This window comes from Carassius carassius, chromosome 37 (genome assembly GCF_963082965.1).
Source record: "Carassius carassius chromosome 37, fCarCar2.1, whole genome shotgun sequence".
NCBI lineage: Eukaryota > Metazoa > Chordata > Actinopteri > Cypriniformes > Cyprinidae > Carassius > Carassius carassius.
This window is the reverse complement of record NC_081791.1, coordinates 11,724,181-11,741,179: the sequence shown is the minus strand read 5'-3', so window position 1 is coordinate 11,741,179 and position 16,999 is coordinate 11,724,181. Positions and strand designations below refer to the sequence as shown.

Below are 16,999 nucleotides of genomic sequence, written 5' to 3'. Positions count from 1 at the left end.
TCCACATGCACACAATTAAAAGCTTTGAAAACTCCACAAGTCATGGACAAAAAAGACTCTGAGCTGTATGAGGTCGTTAAACAGCTGAAAGAGGAGATCGGAGAAATGAGGAAAGCGATGAGTACTTACCTTTCCAAGCAGCCCAGAGAAAGGAAGCGAGGATGCCGTGGATGTCAAGATGATGGCAGAGGTGACCAGTGTGATCATTGCTTTAAATGTGGGCAAAGTGGACATCTTTCCAGAGGGTGCAGGGGACCACCTGCAGGAAGAACCGAAAGAGGACACTCAGCTAGCAGTATGGCAGTAACAACTCACACCACACCCTCACTGTGGCCAGAACATCAATATGACACCCTGTGTGACGGCATTAAGAAGCTGGAAGCTCAGGAAGCAGTGAAGTGAAAGGAGTGTCCTCTGCAGCATATCAGATCCCTAACTACTAATCAGCTGTCCACCAAACATAATGCACAGTTATTGAATTTGATCGGAGAAAAATGTATGGTGAACTGTTTCTTTGATGGTGTAGCAACAAAAGCGCTATGGGATACTGGCTCACAAGTCTGTCTCATGAATGAAAAGTGGCGAAAAGAACATCTCCCACACACAACACTGCGTGGCCTTGAAGAGATCCTAGGCCCTGGAACCCTCACCGGTCGAGCAGTGAATCAAACAGTGATCCCGTTTGAAAGCTGGGTCGAAGTGACATTCAAGCTGGGAACAAACAAAAACACACCGTTGGAACTGGAGGTACCGGTATTGGTATGTGGTGACGATGAAGTGTCAGAGGAGCCCATCATTGGTTACAATGTCATTGAGTACCTGTTGAACAGTGGTGTAGAGCGACCTACCAATGTAAAGACCAAAGCTATGAGTACTGCACTGTCCTGCGACTGCAAGAAAGCAGAGGTTTTGCTGAACTTAGTGAGAAGCCAAGACAAAGTGTTCAGTGATGGAGTAGTGAAAGTAGGAAGGTCAGTAACAAAAATTCCTGCCCAAAAGGCTAGAGCTGTCAAATGTTGCATCAAAACGGGCCCTTTGCTATCTGATCAAGATGCTCTTTTTGTACCGGATGAGTGCGCGAACTGGCCGGATGGATTGAGGGTGGAGGAAAACATTGTTTGCCTTAAGAGAGGGACCTGTTCACGCATCTGTATTTCTGTGATCAATGATACTACTCATGACATTGACCTGCCTCCACGGGCAGTTCTGGGCCATATACAGCGAGTAAAAGCCATCTACCCTGCCGAGGTGAGACCAGTGACCGCTCAGAAAGAGGTTGCATGTGCGACTGTTGCACACACCAGCCAAAGCCTGTTCCAAAAAGATGGTGAACAAGTCAGACGATCTACAGAAAACGCAAATACAACGTTAACGGTTCAAAAAGAAAACCTATGGGACCCTCCTGTATGCGTTGATCACCTAAAACCTGAACAGCAGCAGAAGGTGAAGCAGCTTTTAAGGGAGGAGAGTGGTGCTTTTGCTCGTGATGACAGCGATGTAGGATGTATTCCATCTCTCCAGCTAAAAATCCACCTCCATGATACCACATTCGTGAAGCACACATACATGTCAGTCCCGAAGCCACTTCGCAGAGAGGTTAAAGAATACCTGGAGGATCTGTTAAATAAGGGGTGGATTACTAAATCTAAGTCACCATATTCTTCACCAGTAGTCTGTGTGCGTAAAAAAGATGGAACTCTCCGCCTCTGCTGTGACTATCGGGAGTTAAACAAGAAATCCATTCCAGATAGACACCCTATTCCCCGCATACAGGACATGCTCGAAAGCTTGGCAGGTAACACCTGGTTTTCAGTCCTTGATCAAGGCAAAGCCTATCACCAGGGTTTTGTAGATGAATCCAGCCGACCTCTCACTGCGTTCATTACACCATGGGGACTATATGAATGGGTGAGGATCCCTTTCGGATTGTCAAATGCACCTGCTGAATTCCAAAGGAGCATGGAGGAGTGCCTGAGAGAATTGCGTGATGAGGTATGTCAACCATATTTGGATGATAACTTAGTTCATTCTAAAACATTTGATGATCATCTTCGGGACATTAGAAAAGTGCTGCAGTGTTATCAAAATCATGGTGTCAAACTAACGCCTCGAAAATGTGAAGTGTTCCGAAATCAGGTACGATTCCTAGGGAGGCTGGTGACAAAAGATGGGTACACGATGGACCCGGCTGACGTTGCTCCTGTCCAAGCACTGAAAGAAAGGACCCCTAAGACAGTAGGTGAGGTGAGAAAGCTGTTAGGATTTCTCTCCTACTACCGGTCATACATTGAAAACTTTTCCCGCAAGGCCGCACCTCTTTATCTGCTGCTCGCCGAAAAAAATACACCAACAGGGAAAGTACAGATGAAGCGGAAAGGAAAAGGGAAACATCGCCAAGGACAGCTTGCGTCATCACATCCAGTCACGTGGACAGATGAACATCAAAAGGCCCTCTGTGAGTTAATCGATTATTTATCTAACCCACCAGTGCTGGGATATCCAGATCTGGATGAACCTTTTGTACTCCATTGCGACGCTTCACAGGAAGGCCTTGGTGCGGTGCTTTATCAAAGGCAAAGAGGCAAGTTAGTGGTGATAGCGTACGGATCAAGAACCCTAACCCCCCCTGAGAAAAACTACCATCTTCACTCAGGAAAGTTGGAGTTCTTGGCCATGAAGTGGGCTATATGTGAGCGGTTCAGGGACTATGTCTATCATGCACCATCATTCATTGTGTATACGGACAATAACCCTCTCACATATGTGATGTCAACAGCCAAGTTAAATGCCACAACGTACAGATAGGTAGCGGAACTTGCTGACTTTCGATTTACCATCAAATACCGCCCAGGAAAGTCAAATGGGGACGCGGATGGCTTGTCGCGTATGCCACTGCATATGGAACAGTACATGAAAACCTGTTCAGAAGAAGTGCACCCTGAAGTCATGGTCAGCTTATTTCAGTCGGCGGTAGTACAGAGTCAGGAGAGAGGGCCGTGGTTGTGTCCAAATGGTTGTGAAACTGCGTTGTCGGGAGAACAGGAGGAGGAGCTGTTCACTTCAGTTGCAGAGATCCCCAAGGAGGTACTGAGAAAAGCCCAAGAGGAAGACCCTGAAATCAGAGAAGCTGTTACATTCCTAAAAATGAAACCGCGGCCTGTGAACAGAAGTCAGGGTAAAGAGCTTCGGGGACTGATGAGGGAAAGAGCAAAATTATACCTGGATCAACATGGTCTCTTGTTTCGGAAAACAGCAACTCGTCATCAGTTGGTATTGCCTAGGATATACCATGAGCTCGTTTATAAGGAGTTACATCAAGACATGGGCCACCTGGGAGCAGAAAGGGTGCTGAACTTAATCAGAGATCGGTTTTATTGGCCCCACATGCAAAAGGAAGTGGAACATTATGTCACACGTGTTTGTAGTTGCTTGAGAAGCAAGCGTCCAAACAAACTGACCCGAGCTCCTCTGGTAAACATCACCACCACTTATCCATTTGAGCTGGTCTCTATTGATTTTCTGCACCTAGAGAAGAGTAAGGGGGGTTATGAATACATTTTAGTTGTGATGGACCACTTCACGCGATTCGCACAGGCGTATGCATGCAGAAACAAGAGTGCCAAGACAGCGGCTGAGAAGGTGTTCGGGGACTTTGTTTTGAAGTTTGGGTTCCCGACAAAACTGCATCACGACCAAGGTAGGGAGTTTGATAACAAGCTGTTCTCAAAGCTGCAAGAGTACAGTGGCGTGCAAGGCTCCCACACGACACCGTATCACCCGCAGGGCAACGGTCAAGTTGAGCGGTTTAATCGAACTTTGCTAGCAATGCTGAGGACCTTACCCGAAACCGCCAAAGCTGACTGGAAGACGTCACTTGCAAAAGTTGTGAATGCATACAACTGTACGAAAAGTGAGGCAACAGGGTTTGCTCCCTATTATCTCCTGTTCGGCCGTACTCCCAGACTGCCCATTGATATCATGTTCGGTGTACCAGCAAAGAACCAAAGCTCATCGTACCATGACTATGCTGAGGACTGGAGAAAGAGAATGACAGAAGCTTACAAGTTAGCCTCAAGAGTGTCACACAAAGAGAAGGAAAGAGGTAAAGCTTTGTACGATAAGAAAATACACGGAGCTGAACTGATCCCTGGGAACAGAGTACTTGTTCGGAACTTCAAGGAAAAAGGTGGACCTGGGAAGCTTCGATCATTTTGGGAGGAACAAGTTTATGTTGTCACCAAGAGGAAGTACCAGGATAGTCCGGTATATGAAGTTCGACCTGAACAAGGCAAAGGGAAAACAAGAATACTACACAGGAACCTCTTGTTACCGTGTGACTACTTACCTGCAGAGAGAGAATGTTTACCTGGAAGACCTGAAAAAGAAAACAAGAAAAAAGCCAAGACTGAAAAAACATTGACACAGCAAAATCAAACATTCTGTGATAGTTCAGATGGTGAGGATGATTGGAAATGCCTGGTTGGAGTGCCAGTCAAAGAGGAGAATCAGAGCATCGGAGAACCTCCAGAACCTCATTCAGAAGACACAGTGATGCTGAACGATGCAGAACCAGAGGTTGAACATGAACAAGGAGCAGGACGGGGAGAAGATGATGTGTCATCATCCAGAGAAGAGGCTGGAGAAACTGATGATCCTGAAGAGAGTGACGGGGAGACTCCTTCACAACCTGCCTGCAAAAGAGTATATCCTTTGAGAAACAGAAAACAAAAAAAATTTACTTACCACACTCTAGGTCAGCCTAGTATCGTAGATGGGTAAACTGCTGAATTAAATCACAGTAATTAGTTCTAGTTAAAATGTTAAATTAAGATCAGAATAAGATTGAGTTCATATTTTTGTTTGAAAGAGAAAATAGTTACCATAACATTCCAGAAGAAAACATTTAGTAAATTGTTTCAATGGTGCAAGGTTAGATCCCTTCAGTGAAAGTACAGATTCCTGTTGATAAACAGCGATGGTGGTAGAAGATCATGGTGCACAATGATGTCTGCTACAAACACACTGCATTGAAAAGGAGATACATGTTGTGTGTTGTGTGACAGTATAGCACGAGTACTAAAACTGTTGTATCACTGACTCCTACCAAAGAAATGATCTACAGGTAGATAACCAGTAATTTATTCTGAGAATGTCGGGACTACATTCTGTTTTGTAGGGGAGAATGTGGGGAAATCTAGAATATACATTGATAGAATAGTATAATTGTTATAAGATAATTGTGAGTTAAAAGCTAGACCCCCCCTCCATGTAATAGTTTTTGTAATTTCAGTTATTTTATTAATAATGGTTAAGTATTCAGTACATGCATGGCAATTTGTAGTATATAGCTATGTGATGGGTGTCCAGTTGGTGGCAGTAAGCCAGAGAAAAACCTAGAAAAGAAAAGTTAGTTCACGCGAGGTTTTTAACGAGACTATAAGGATTGAGCTATGTTGTACTGTGTGGTGCGGAGCTGTTGCGAATGACGCTGGCTGAATAAAAGAACCCAACCAAACCACACGCTTGTTCATTCCTTCAAGTGTGCTACACGTCTCTTACAAATCTGGAACGCAGTCATTCTTTGAAGTATCGATACTAATAAATTTAGGAATCGTGACGTTTTTAATTTCTGAGAATCGCGATACTTTTGAAGTATCTGATTGGCACTCAGAATGGAGAATTCGCAAAGCTGACTTCATACGTCATTCCCTTGGAACTGCTTCAACATTATTTACAACAGTATGTGCAAGCTAGATTCAAGTGATTATTACGTTTTGAATATGGATATTTTTCCTACAAAAACACATCTTTTCGCTACAGAAGGCCTTTGTTAACCTCCGGAACCATCTGAGACACTTTCTTTTTTATGGATGGGTGCTTTTTATTTAACTTCTTTTGGAATGAAGCACTGCAACACCTACCTACTGCCTACTACCTGTAGCTTGTTTATTGAGGATGCAGGACAACCACCTAACATTACAATAGTCCAGTCTAGAGTTCATGAATGCATGAACTAGCTTTTCTGCATCAGAAACAGGTAACAAATTACCCCTCCACATCTGAATTTTGTGTGGTGCATTCGCACGGGATATGCGAAGCCTGTGATTTTACTTGAATTTACTGACTTATCTCCCAAATGTCAAGGATTTGAGAGTCCCATTCTATGGTTCAGTTAGATGGATTTAAAAAAAGAAACTAGTATAGTCTCGTGTGCGGAGTCATTTACATTTCACCAGGTTAAAATAATATCTCAAGCCTTATGCTTGATTTGTTTGTAACACATTAACCTCAAAACCTTTTCAGCTTTCTCTTTCTGCAAATTGTATGGTATAGCGATATGACAGAACCCAAAATATGATCAAACACGAAAGATGAATAAAAAGGCGCACAGGAAACAAAAACCTCAAAAAATTATATACGACTTGCCAAATTCTGGCCAAATCACAGACATAGCCGATTCGCATGAGATTTAGATCACAGACAATCTCCGAAAATATTACAGATGATTAGAGGTCACCAGGTAATACTAATCCCATGTGAATAGGGTTTAATATAACACCTAGATTTTTGACTGTAGAGGAAGTAACAGTACATCCGTCTAGTTGCAAATTGTAATCCAAGAATATTCTGGGTACTGTTTTTTGGTCCAATAAGTAATATTTCTGTCTTATACGAATATCCAATAGGAGAAAATGATTGGTCTTCCAATCTTTTACATTTTTAACACACTCTGTTAGCTTAGACAATTTAGAAGTTTCATTTAGTCTTGTTGAGATATATAGTTGAGTATCATCAGCATAACATAATCTCGTATTTTCTAATAATATCACCAAGGGGCAACATGTATATTGAAAATAGCAGAGGACAGATCCTTGTGGCACTCCATCCTTTACTGGTGATAAATGAAAGGACTCCCCATTTAAATAAACAAAGTGGTAGCGATCGGACAGGTAGGATCTTACCATCTTAAAGCCTGCCCTTGAATACCAATATAGTTTTGTAATTGATCTATGAGTATGTCATGATCTATAGTGTATAGTGAAAGATCAAGTAAAACTAGCAATGAGATGCAGCCTTGGTCTGACGCAAGAAGTCATTTGTAAATTTTAACAAATGCAGTTTTTATTCTATGGTGGGGCCTGAAACCTGACTGAAAATCTTCATAGAGATCTTTTTTTTTTCCTCAGGAAGGAGCACAATTGAGCAGACAAGGTTTTCAAAAAGTTTAGACATAAACGGAAGATTTGAAATTGGTCTGTAATTTGCCAGTTCACTAGGATCTAGTTGTGGATTCTTAATTAGAGGCTTAATAACCGCCAGCTTGAATGGTTTCAGGATGTGACCTTAAGATAACGACGAGTTAATAATTTTGAGAAGCAGTTCTTCTGCTACAGGTAACAACTCTTTAAGTAATTTAGTGAGTACAGGATCTAATAAAAATTTTGTTGGTTTAGAGGCAGTGAAAAGTTTATTTAGTTGTAAAACACTGCAGCTTTCCTTTGGGTACAATGAATGAAGCTGAAATATGAGTCGCTGTATAATCTACATTTGCTATTGTATTTTTGATGTTATCTATTTTATCAGTGAAGAAATTCATAAAGTCATTACTATTAAACTGTGAGGGAATATTTAGATTGGGTGGCACCCTGTTATTTTTTAATCTAGCCACTGTGCTTGGATTGTTTTGGTTATTTTCTATGAGTTTGCAGATATGCTCGGCCCTGGCAGTTTTTAGAGCCTGTCTATAGCTAGACATACTGTTTTTCCATGCAATTAAAAAGATTCCAAGTTATATTTCTCCATTTTTGTTTTGTTTGACTCCAAAAGAGCTTATTAGGTCAGTAAACGCAAGGCCTAATGCATCATTTGTATTATGAACGTGATTGTTAAAATCTCCCGAAAATTAGCACTTTATCAACAGTAACCAATGGGTCTGAGAGGAAATCTGCTAATTCTTTTAGGAAATCTGTATACGGCCCTGGTGGTATATTTACAGTAGCCAGAGCAAGAGATACAAATGAATGAGATACGAATATAATTATTTTGTATATCTGACAGTGTAAGTATTTCGAATGAATTAAACCTGTATCCTGTTTTCTGAATAACATTGAGACCAGTCTGACAGGGCTCATGCTTATAACATTTTAGTGTCAAATATAATTAAATGTTTAAATTGTTCAAACATAAGCTTTTTTTTTCATTCTGTTTCACTTTATAAATATAATTATACAAAATTCAATAAATACATTTAAGAATTAATTTAAATTAACAACTAAATCAATTTAAAAAATTACTTTTTTCCCCATCCAGTGAGTAACACCTAAATATCACATTAGTTTCTACAAAATTAAGAATAATACTAGCCTCTTGCAGTAAATACATTTTAATTCTCTTTCAAATAATTACCATAGGAAATAAATGACTAATGGACATTACAAAAAACACAGACTTTCCACTTTTTAAAGCACTGAACCACGTGACCTGACTTGGTAAACTAGATAGAAATTCTTGCATGCAACCTCTAACTTCATTTGTAATGCAATACTTGTGAGGCATTATCCAAATTTTACTCCAATCAAACCATAAAATCTCATTTATGCAACTGAATGCTGTTAAACTCTTTCAGAAAAAAAAGAAAATTATTCTCTGGTGCGCAGAATGAATAACCACCGTGTTTGTGGATAGACTTATCTAATGGTAGTGAAAAATATGTTTTATGAATTTCTTTTCTAAAAGTTTATAAACCGCAAGTGCCCATCCAGTAATTGAAGAAGCGTTCTTATAGTGGTTGGTTTTTACATTTGTTTATATGAGTTACTCTCAGGTTAGACTGGTTAGTTTTTATTTGCATTTGTGTGACAGAAACTGAGCTAATACCATATCCTATGATCACAATGGTCTAACACTCTGTTCCTTGCATCTCTTTTACCTGCTCCAGTTCATTTTCACCTCTCACCAGCCCTGTGCCCAGACATATGAAATTTGTTGGTTGGATGAGGGCACATGCTCAATGATAGCCTCCATTCTTCATTCTCATCAGCTGTTTTAAGTGACAGGTTGAGTCTTGGCCCGTTTTAAGCATGGATTGATAGTGGAAAGGCTAATATTTGTCTGTTTGTCAGAGGATTATGACTTTGTGGGGTTGTTTAGATGGACCAGTTATGACCTCATGGCCATGTGCATGTTAATTTCCAACCTCAAGTCACCAGATGTAGAGGATTTCCTGTGTGTGTGTGTTTGTGTGAGGTTGGGTATTTACTCTAATATGTATCAGTACACAGGCCCTGTCCCGGCAGACCGCGAGTCTCCGATGACGCGGAACGAGACGTCCCCCAGCCGTGCCCAGCATCCCTCCCCTACAAAGAAACCCAACACCTGCTGCTTCTGCTGGTGCTGCTGCTGTAGCTGCTCATGGTACGACCCACTCACCTGTCTCTGTCTCCACATGGTACATTCCACTCATCACCACTGCCAGTGTTGCAATCCACATCCATTCCTTCACCAAGATTATATTCACCTCCATAGAGTGCAGCAGTGATGATGTATTTTGTAGGCCAACCAGAATTAACATCACTTCAGTTCTCTCTACAATAACTTTTGGTTGGCTTCTGGATTACTGACTTTTGGATTAATGATAAAATGTATGATTCAAAAGGTGTTGTTCATCATGATAATTTACCTAAATGAACACAACTTTTATGAATTTTGAAGCTTAAATACAATCATCAGAAGTAAAAAGCTAAATGTAGGCTATAAACAAACTACACCATGGTTATGTGATATCACCATATCTAAGCTTACGTCAACTCTTCTGTTTATATTTAAAAACCATTTTCGCTGAAATATTGAGTTAGAATAGTTTGAAAGAGTGTAATTGTTAATGAAATTAGGCTGTAAAAAGTGTGTGGTGAGTAGATCTCTTCTTTATCTCTTCTCCTGGTGACATTTGAATTAGTTCACTTCCAGAACAAAAATTCTATGATAATTTACTCACCCCTGTCATCAGATGTTCATATCTCTCTCTCTTCAGTCAAAAAAAAAAAAGTGTTTAGTCTTATCTAGTGAAACGATCTGTCATTTTCTTAAAACAAAAGAAGGAAAGAAAAAAGTAAAGAAACAAATATCGGTACTTTTTAACCACAAATAATATATATATATATATATTTTATTTTATTTTTTTATTTTTTTGAAAATGTCAGAATGTTATTCATCAGCTGGGATCGTGTAGAGTCCTTTGAAGATGCATTAAAACTGAAGTCCACTATATGAAGAAAAATCCTAGAATGTTTTCCTCAAATCCTTAATTTATTTAAAAATGAAGAAAGAAAGACACGAACAGCTTGGATGAAATGGGGGTGAGTAAATTATCAGGAAATCTTTATTCTGGTAATGAAATAATCCTTTAATGTCCCTGACAACCTCTGTTGTCCCATTTAGCCACTTGTTAGCAATCACCTTTTTTAAGACTGACATATTTTTATGTCTCAAAACAACATGAAGTTCACCACAGCACAGACCTTATTTCAGGCATTTAACCAAAAACCCATTTAAAAAACCCATTGACTTCAGGACGATGCAACCAGAAGTGCTAAAACTCATTTCTGTGTTTTTGCCTACAAAAAAAATGTTCTTTTGGTAAGTTATATAGATGGTCTCAGTCCCACCCCTCAGCCCTGGAACATTTCAGCTTCATCACAATTTTATTGATTTATAATGATTATTTATGTATTTAATGAAGGCTAATGTGATGATGAATTAAATGTACATTTCACATGCAAAACAAAGGCACAAATAAACAATAAAAAACATTATGCTTTTTTTTTTTAAGAAAATGGTAAAGAAACATTAACAACATTAACACACATTTTGTCATTCCACATCCTATAAAATTAACATTTTCATAATTATTAATAAAACTGTAATATCTTTTCTTTACTGCTGGTTTGAGGAAAATAACATTAACCTATAATATCGTAGCCTACTTTTTATGATACAATCAAATACCTGTGGAAAAAATATTCGGTTTCCCTCAGAAATATTCCACATTAAGCTGAATGTGTTATGAAGCTCTCCCTCCTACTGTCATATCAAGATCCCTCAAACACAGTTATTTTTATATGTGTGTGTGAATGAGATGTGATATGTTTTTCAGTCTGATATATGACGTGTTTGTGAGTACAGGTGAATACATGCTTCTGTGAATGTACACACACGTTAATTGCTGTGCGAGTGTGTGTGAGCTTCTCTGAGTAAATGTGGTTAAGATTGCTCTCGTTTCACCAGAAGCAGACCTGCCAACATGTACGCATATTTCGTACTCTGCACGCATTTTGACCCATAAGTACGCTTGTACAATTCGCTGCTCTCTAGGTACGCATTTTGTTGCGTCTCGCATTTCGCCGATTTCAGTTTCTATGCAATCTATGACACTGTAGTGATGTGCACATCAATGCTGCAGTATTGATATATCGATACTCAGAAGCTTATATTTTGGTATCGATATTTTCTGCAAAGTATCGATACTTAATTATATTTATAATTTCTTTATAACTAAATGTTTTAAGCAGTGTATGCAGGCCAATCGGGAAGGTGTGTGTATGATATAAAAAGAAAAGGTCTCGCGGACGCGGTGGCATGACGTTAACACCGATTGGTCTGCGGCTGCACGCAGTGCAATGTGCCATTCACCAGCACAACACGGCATGCAAAAAATTACCCATGGTTTTAACAATAACGCCACAAATCATCGTTCTTGTAGCCATGGTAACTGCAAATTTATATATATATATATATATATATATATATATATATATATATTAAATTAAGATTATTTTGAAAAATCACATACACTTTTAAAATTATAAGCAGTATCGGTATCGTTAAAATTGTAACAAAAAGTATTGGTATCGTATCGCATGGAAAAAATGTGGTATCGCCCATCCCTATGACGCTGATTCTGCCGCTGATCCACAGCGTGTAAGTGGAGTGAAAAGCTGTCTGCCAATCAGAGCGGTGCATGTTAACCCGCCGCCCACCTGCCCCTCCTATTCTTTTACTGTCTATGCTCCTATCCACAAGCTTAGTTGGCAGTTAGAAAAGTGGTGGAATGGCTTGAAATCTAGAAGTTTTTAGACAGGCCAGGTGCTGATTAACGTAAGATAAAGGTAACGGTTAGGCTATGTTTAGCCTAATTGAATTTATGAATATTAAAAGTGACCTTGACATCATAACAAGCAGTCCAGCTGTGACGAGCTCAGTTCAGTCAGTTCACGCGTTCTTGTAGGCCAACATGTAAGGGTGGCGCTGCCAATAACACACCTAAAAGCTGTCACAGAGAACCGGCAAAAGTAATGATTATGAATATTTTATTAATATAATTATTAATAAACAAGTGTTTTCTGTATCAATGTCGTGTCGACTGCAAAGATAAAGTTGACGATGCTGTCTCGCGATCGTTGCAGTAGTGAACGCGCCAGAGAAATACACATTTCATACGGATTAACGTTACATACGCAGAGAGCAGTCTGTTTTCTTTCATTTTGAATTGTTCTGTTCAACCCTCTTGAGTCGGTTAACGCGTATAAGTTACGCGTTATGAGTAATTTTCTCCTGATAACCCCGAAAAGAACTTAAATTACACTTTCAGTTTTGATCGTACAGATAAGACCAAAATCGAATCTGTAAAGGGTCTACTTTTATTTGTATACAGACATAATAACAACAAAACTTTGTGCACTTATAAAATAAAGATAACAAACAAGGTGTACTGTCTGCAGCCTGTCTGCGCTGATCTTCATTTACAAACACGTCATTAAAATGAACTGTAACTCCGTGAATACTCAACAAAGAGACATGAGACAGATATCTATAGAAAGCTTGACATGTCTACTTATAAACTAAACAAGTGAAAACAAAATATTCCGCCAAAAACAAATATTCTGTGATAAAGTAATCCATATGAAAACAATGTGATGTCCGTTTTTCTTCTATTGTGACCTCGCCCTCGCGCTGAACGCCCTATTCAGATTCTAATGTGAAATAAAGTTTTTATTTATATTTTACTGTTTGCTTCGCGATGAGAGGAATAAGATATAATTCACCCCAAAATGTGATTTGGTTGAGTATTTGAGATTTGGATTTCCTCAGAAAAAAAGAATGAAGCACTTTATTCAGCAGAGATCATAAACATGAGTAAGTCTCTTATTATTTATTTATATACTTGTACTAGTTTTCACATAATGTGTAAACATTTTACTAGTTTAGACTTTTTCCAAACTATAATTCCTGACTAAATGTATAATCAAGTGAAACATTATGAAGTTTCAATAACAATATACAATACTATACCATTCAAAAGCATGATGTAAATAATATAAATGTAACAAACAATGCTGTTCTTTCAATTTATTCCCCCGAAAAAACCTGACAAAAAAATATATTCTCCGCTCTTTTCAACATTAATAATATTCTATTAATATGAGCACAGAGATGTTTAGTTCTCTGGTGACAAGAAAAGCCATGATTGCCTCCAAAGGCAGCATTTGTTACAAAGAGACTTTCACTGATGCACTACTTAAAAAAGCAAAATCTGCAACCTTTAACAACTTAAACAATGCAAAAGTTTAAACACTATGCATGGAAAATTATTAAAAAAAAAATTGTTGTTTGTTTTTAGCAAACTGATTTTGATATTGATAACTGCTGGTTTTGCACATTTATTTAATGTTTTGATGTATTTATTTAGAAAGAATGTCCTCAGTCTACTTTTATTTCTGACAAGATTTTCAGGTGGAAGAAGTTTCCATGGGCTATGCCCCCTGTACAAAATGTTCGGAGTGATTGCAGTAATTGTATAACATTTATTGTCTACTTGTATATGTTATGGAGTTACTAATAAATCCTAATTGGTGAAAGGATATTATGTGTATAATATGTATTATAGTGTTAGGTATCTCATAGGTTTCTCACAGGTGTGTGCAACGGTGGAGCATACATTGGCGGTGGACTGTCAGGTTCTCGCGTGCTTGCACGGGGGGGGGGGGGGGGGGTTACTCATGAAATTTCTTCAAGGTTGGCAGGTATGCAGAAGCCCCGGATGAGATGGGAGCCATATTCACACTCACACATCTTTCACACACTTAACCACTCACACTCGTTCTTCAAGCATACCTGCTGCACATAGCTGTTTACAGTGACCATTGAGGTCCAAACTCTGATGACCTCTTAAAGTTTCATTAATGTAGCTCATTCTGTAGATATTTCAGAAATCAATTCTTTTGAGTAATTCAAAGCCTTTCAATCAGTGTGATCCAACTGATTCCTGAATTAATCACTTAATCCAGTTCTTTTTTAGTGATTCATTAGAAGACGTATAGTATACAATTGACTCTTATGAACAGGTACTTTTTAGCGCCTTATAGTGATCTAGTGCATCCAAATAATTATCAAATGAATGACTTATATGAACTGGTTATTTCTAGCAAATAAAAAAATCATACAGCACGACCAGCATTGTCTAACTGATTCCCACCTGATTGACTCATTTATGAACCAGTTGTTTTTAGTGATTCAAAGCCATACATACTGTGACCATTATTGTCCAACCAATTCCTGAATGAATGGGTCTTATGAACCAGTTCTGTTTAGTCATTTAAAGCGGTGCAGTGCAATTAGTGTAGTCCAACTGATTGCCAAAAAGAAATATTTTTTTTGTTATTGAAAATCCTACAGTATAAGCAGTGTAGTCCATCCAAGTCCCAAACAAAAAACTCTTATGAACAAGTTCGTTTTAGTGAATCAGACCATTTTATATGACTTGTGTAGTCCAACAAATTCACACAATATGGCGTGACTAGAGAAACAAATGAGTTCATCATTAAATTAGAAATACATATATATATATATATATATATTTATGAAATGAATAAGTACTCATGAATTCACCTGAACATGAAGTTAAAGGGCCTGGAGTGTTGAACGTTAGTGTGTTGTGTGCGTCTAGATTTTGTTGTTTTGTTCAGGCACTGCTGTTATTTCTCAATGCCGTTTTACCACCTTCTAGTCTCACTGTTAGGAGTGAAGATGACAAGCGTGGGCGGAGGAAAGCTCAGGAGACAAAGCTGGAGTCCTTTCCATGTGAACCTTGGTGAGAACACACATGCAAACTCACATACAATCCCAGATACCGTTTTCAACATGAGGATTGAGCTGTCTCTCTCAACCACGTCATCATGGATTATTACGTTTGTTAGGTATGTGAATGTGCCTAATGTCTCTCTCTTTCTCTCTCTCAGCCCCAAACCGACGATAGAGGAGATTAAACAGTGGGCGCAGTCTTTCGATAAGCTGATGAAGAACCCAGCAGGGCGAAACAAGTTCCGTGAGTTCCTGCGGACAGAGTACAGTGAGGAGAACATGCTCTTCTGGCTGGCCTGCGAGGACCTGAAGAAGGAGATCAACAAGAGTGCCATCGAGGAGAAGACGCGTTTGATCTACGAAGACTACATCTCCATCCTCTCGCCCAAGGAGGTACACACATAAACACACAACCTAATCAACGCACACATAATGACTGAGTAAAGTAGCACAACGGTTCAGTGTATAAACGTCTTTGCTGTTTTACAGTCAAGGGTTTATACTGTACATCTGTAAGAATGTGTCATCTGAAATTGTTGTGCTCTGTTAAGTCTCTTGTTTATATACTTTTGATAAAAAAGCAGATTCTCATACAATCTGAATCATAGATGTTGCAAAACAGCCAATGAATGGCAATTTGCATAAGGGGATGGTTAATGCTGTTTTGCAGATGTGTCATTGTCATCACACATGGCACTGAAAATGACAAAACATATATCAAACAGATATGCTGGTGATGTACTTGTGTTATCACGCCAAGTTGTTACCGAAAATAGGAATAATAAGTCTTTGTGTTGGCCGGAGAGGCATCCTGGTATGTACATATTTAGAGAATGCATTCATAAATACATTTTCAACTTGATTTTAGATTTTGAATTTTTTTGTAAGTTTTCTGTTGGTTTGGTTTAGAGTTGGTCCAAAGTAACTGACTGGATAACAGATTTGAGAGATTAAAGTCTGAAGTGATTATGTCTGTGGCAAAGTGCTTTTTGCCCATTTCTGTATGTGTAAAGCAGTGGTTCTCAACCAGGATGTCTTAGCAAATGTCAAAAGGGTCCACAAGATGAAAAAAAAATTATAATATTAAATAATAATAAAAATTAAATTATATTCATTATTTTTATTCAGTAAAATAGTCTGAATTAAAATGCATGTATAAAAAAAGTCATGAAAAATGTAATCTGAACTGATATTTCTTTTAATTTTCCCCCCTCACCAAATGTTTGTTTCTATAAAAGAACATATGGTTCAGGAAACTTCTGAAATCAAATCAAAATAATATTTATAGTGGTTAAATATATGTCCCAGTTTGTGTTAAAAACGAGTTTGAAAACAAGCAGTTTTAACCTGATTACAGCACGAATACCATAAGAAATATTTTAGCCTCCAGTGTTGTTTAGCCTCAGAAAAAATATATACTGTTACAACTTGCCACTGGAGCAATACCCTTAAAGTAACGATTACCCCTAAAATGCATTTTTAGGGGCAGATAAGCTACAAAGATGTCCCTTCAATGGTACTGCCCTAATAATTCTAGCTCTTCAGGCACAGTATTTACACTTTTTTTTTTTTTTTGGATAATGTATTAAGTATCTGCGTTCTATCCCTTCTGGAACCCAAAAGATAGCCAGTTCATTTGCATCCATTGTAGCTTGCAATAATAAAGTAATTTAAAAGACATTAACATATTTTCATGCATGTTTGTATGTAAATCTATTCTAAGAAAGAAAGGCACTGAATACAATAACCATAAAAAGTCCAGTTGTAACTGCAGTGGAAAGAATGGTAGCTGTTCTTTATCACTTCTGTCTTGTTTCTCCTTTGCGGATTTCAGGCTATTCGCAGGTCTGTGATTGGCTGAATT

General features: G+C 38.5%; 1 protein-coding gene across 6 annotated transcripts in view; it reads left to right on the top strand.

Moving 5' to 3' along the window:
• Nucleotides 1-16,999, top strand: part of rgs19 (regulator of G protein signaling 19) — a 42,795-nt gene that overhangs the window by 22,759 nt on the left and 3,037 nt on the right. For 5 of the 6 annotated variants that reach the window (XM_059527489.1, XM_059527491.1, XM_059527487.1 and 2 more), the window contains 3 exons: nt 9,275-9,414; nt 15,062-15,145; nt 15,294-15,528. In XM_059527489.1, the coding sequence (XP_059383472.1) occupies nt 9,275-9,414; nt 15,062-15,145; nt 15,294-15,528 (459 nt within the window). The remainder of the gene's footprint in view (nt 1-9,274; nt 9,415-15,061; nt 15,146-15,293; nt 15,529-16,999) is intronic. The other variant, XM_059527488.1, reaches the window with a different exon arrangement.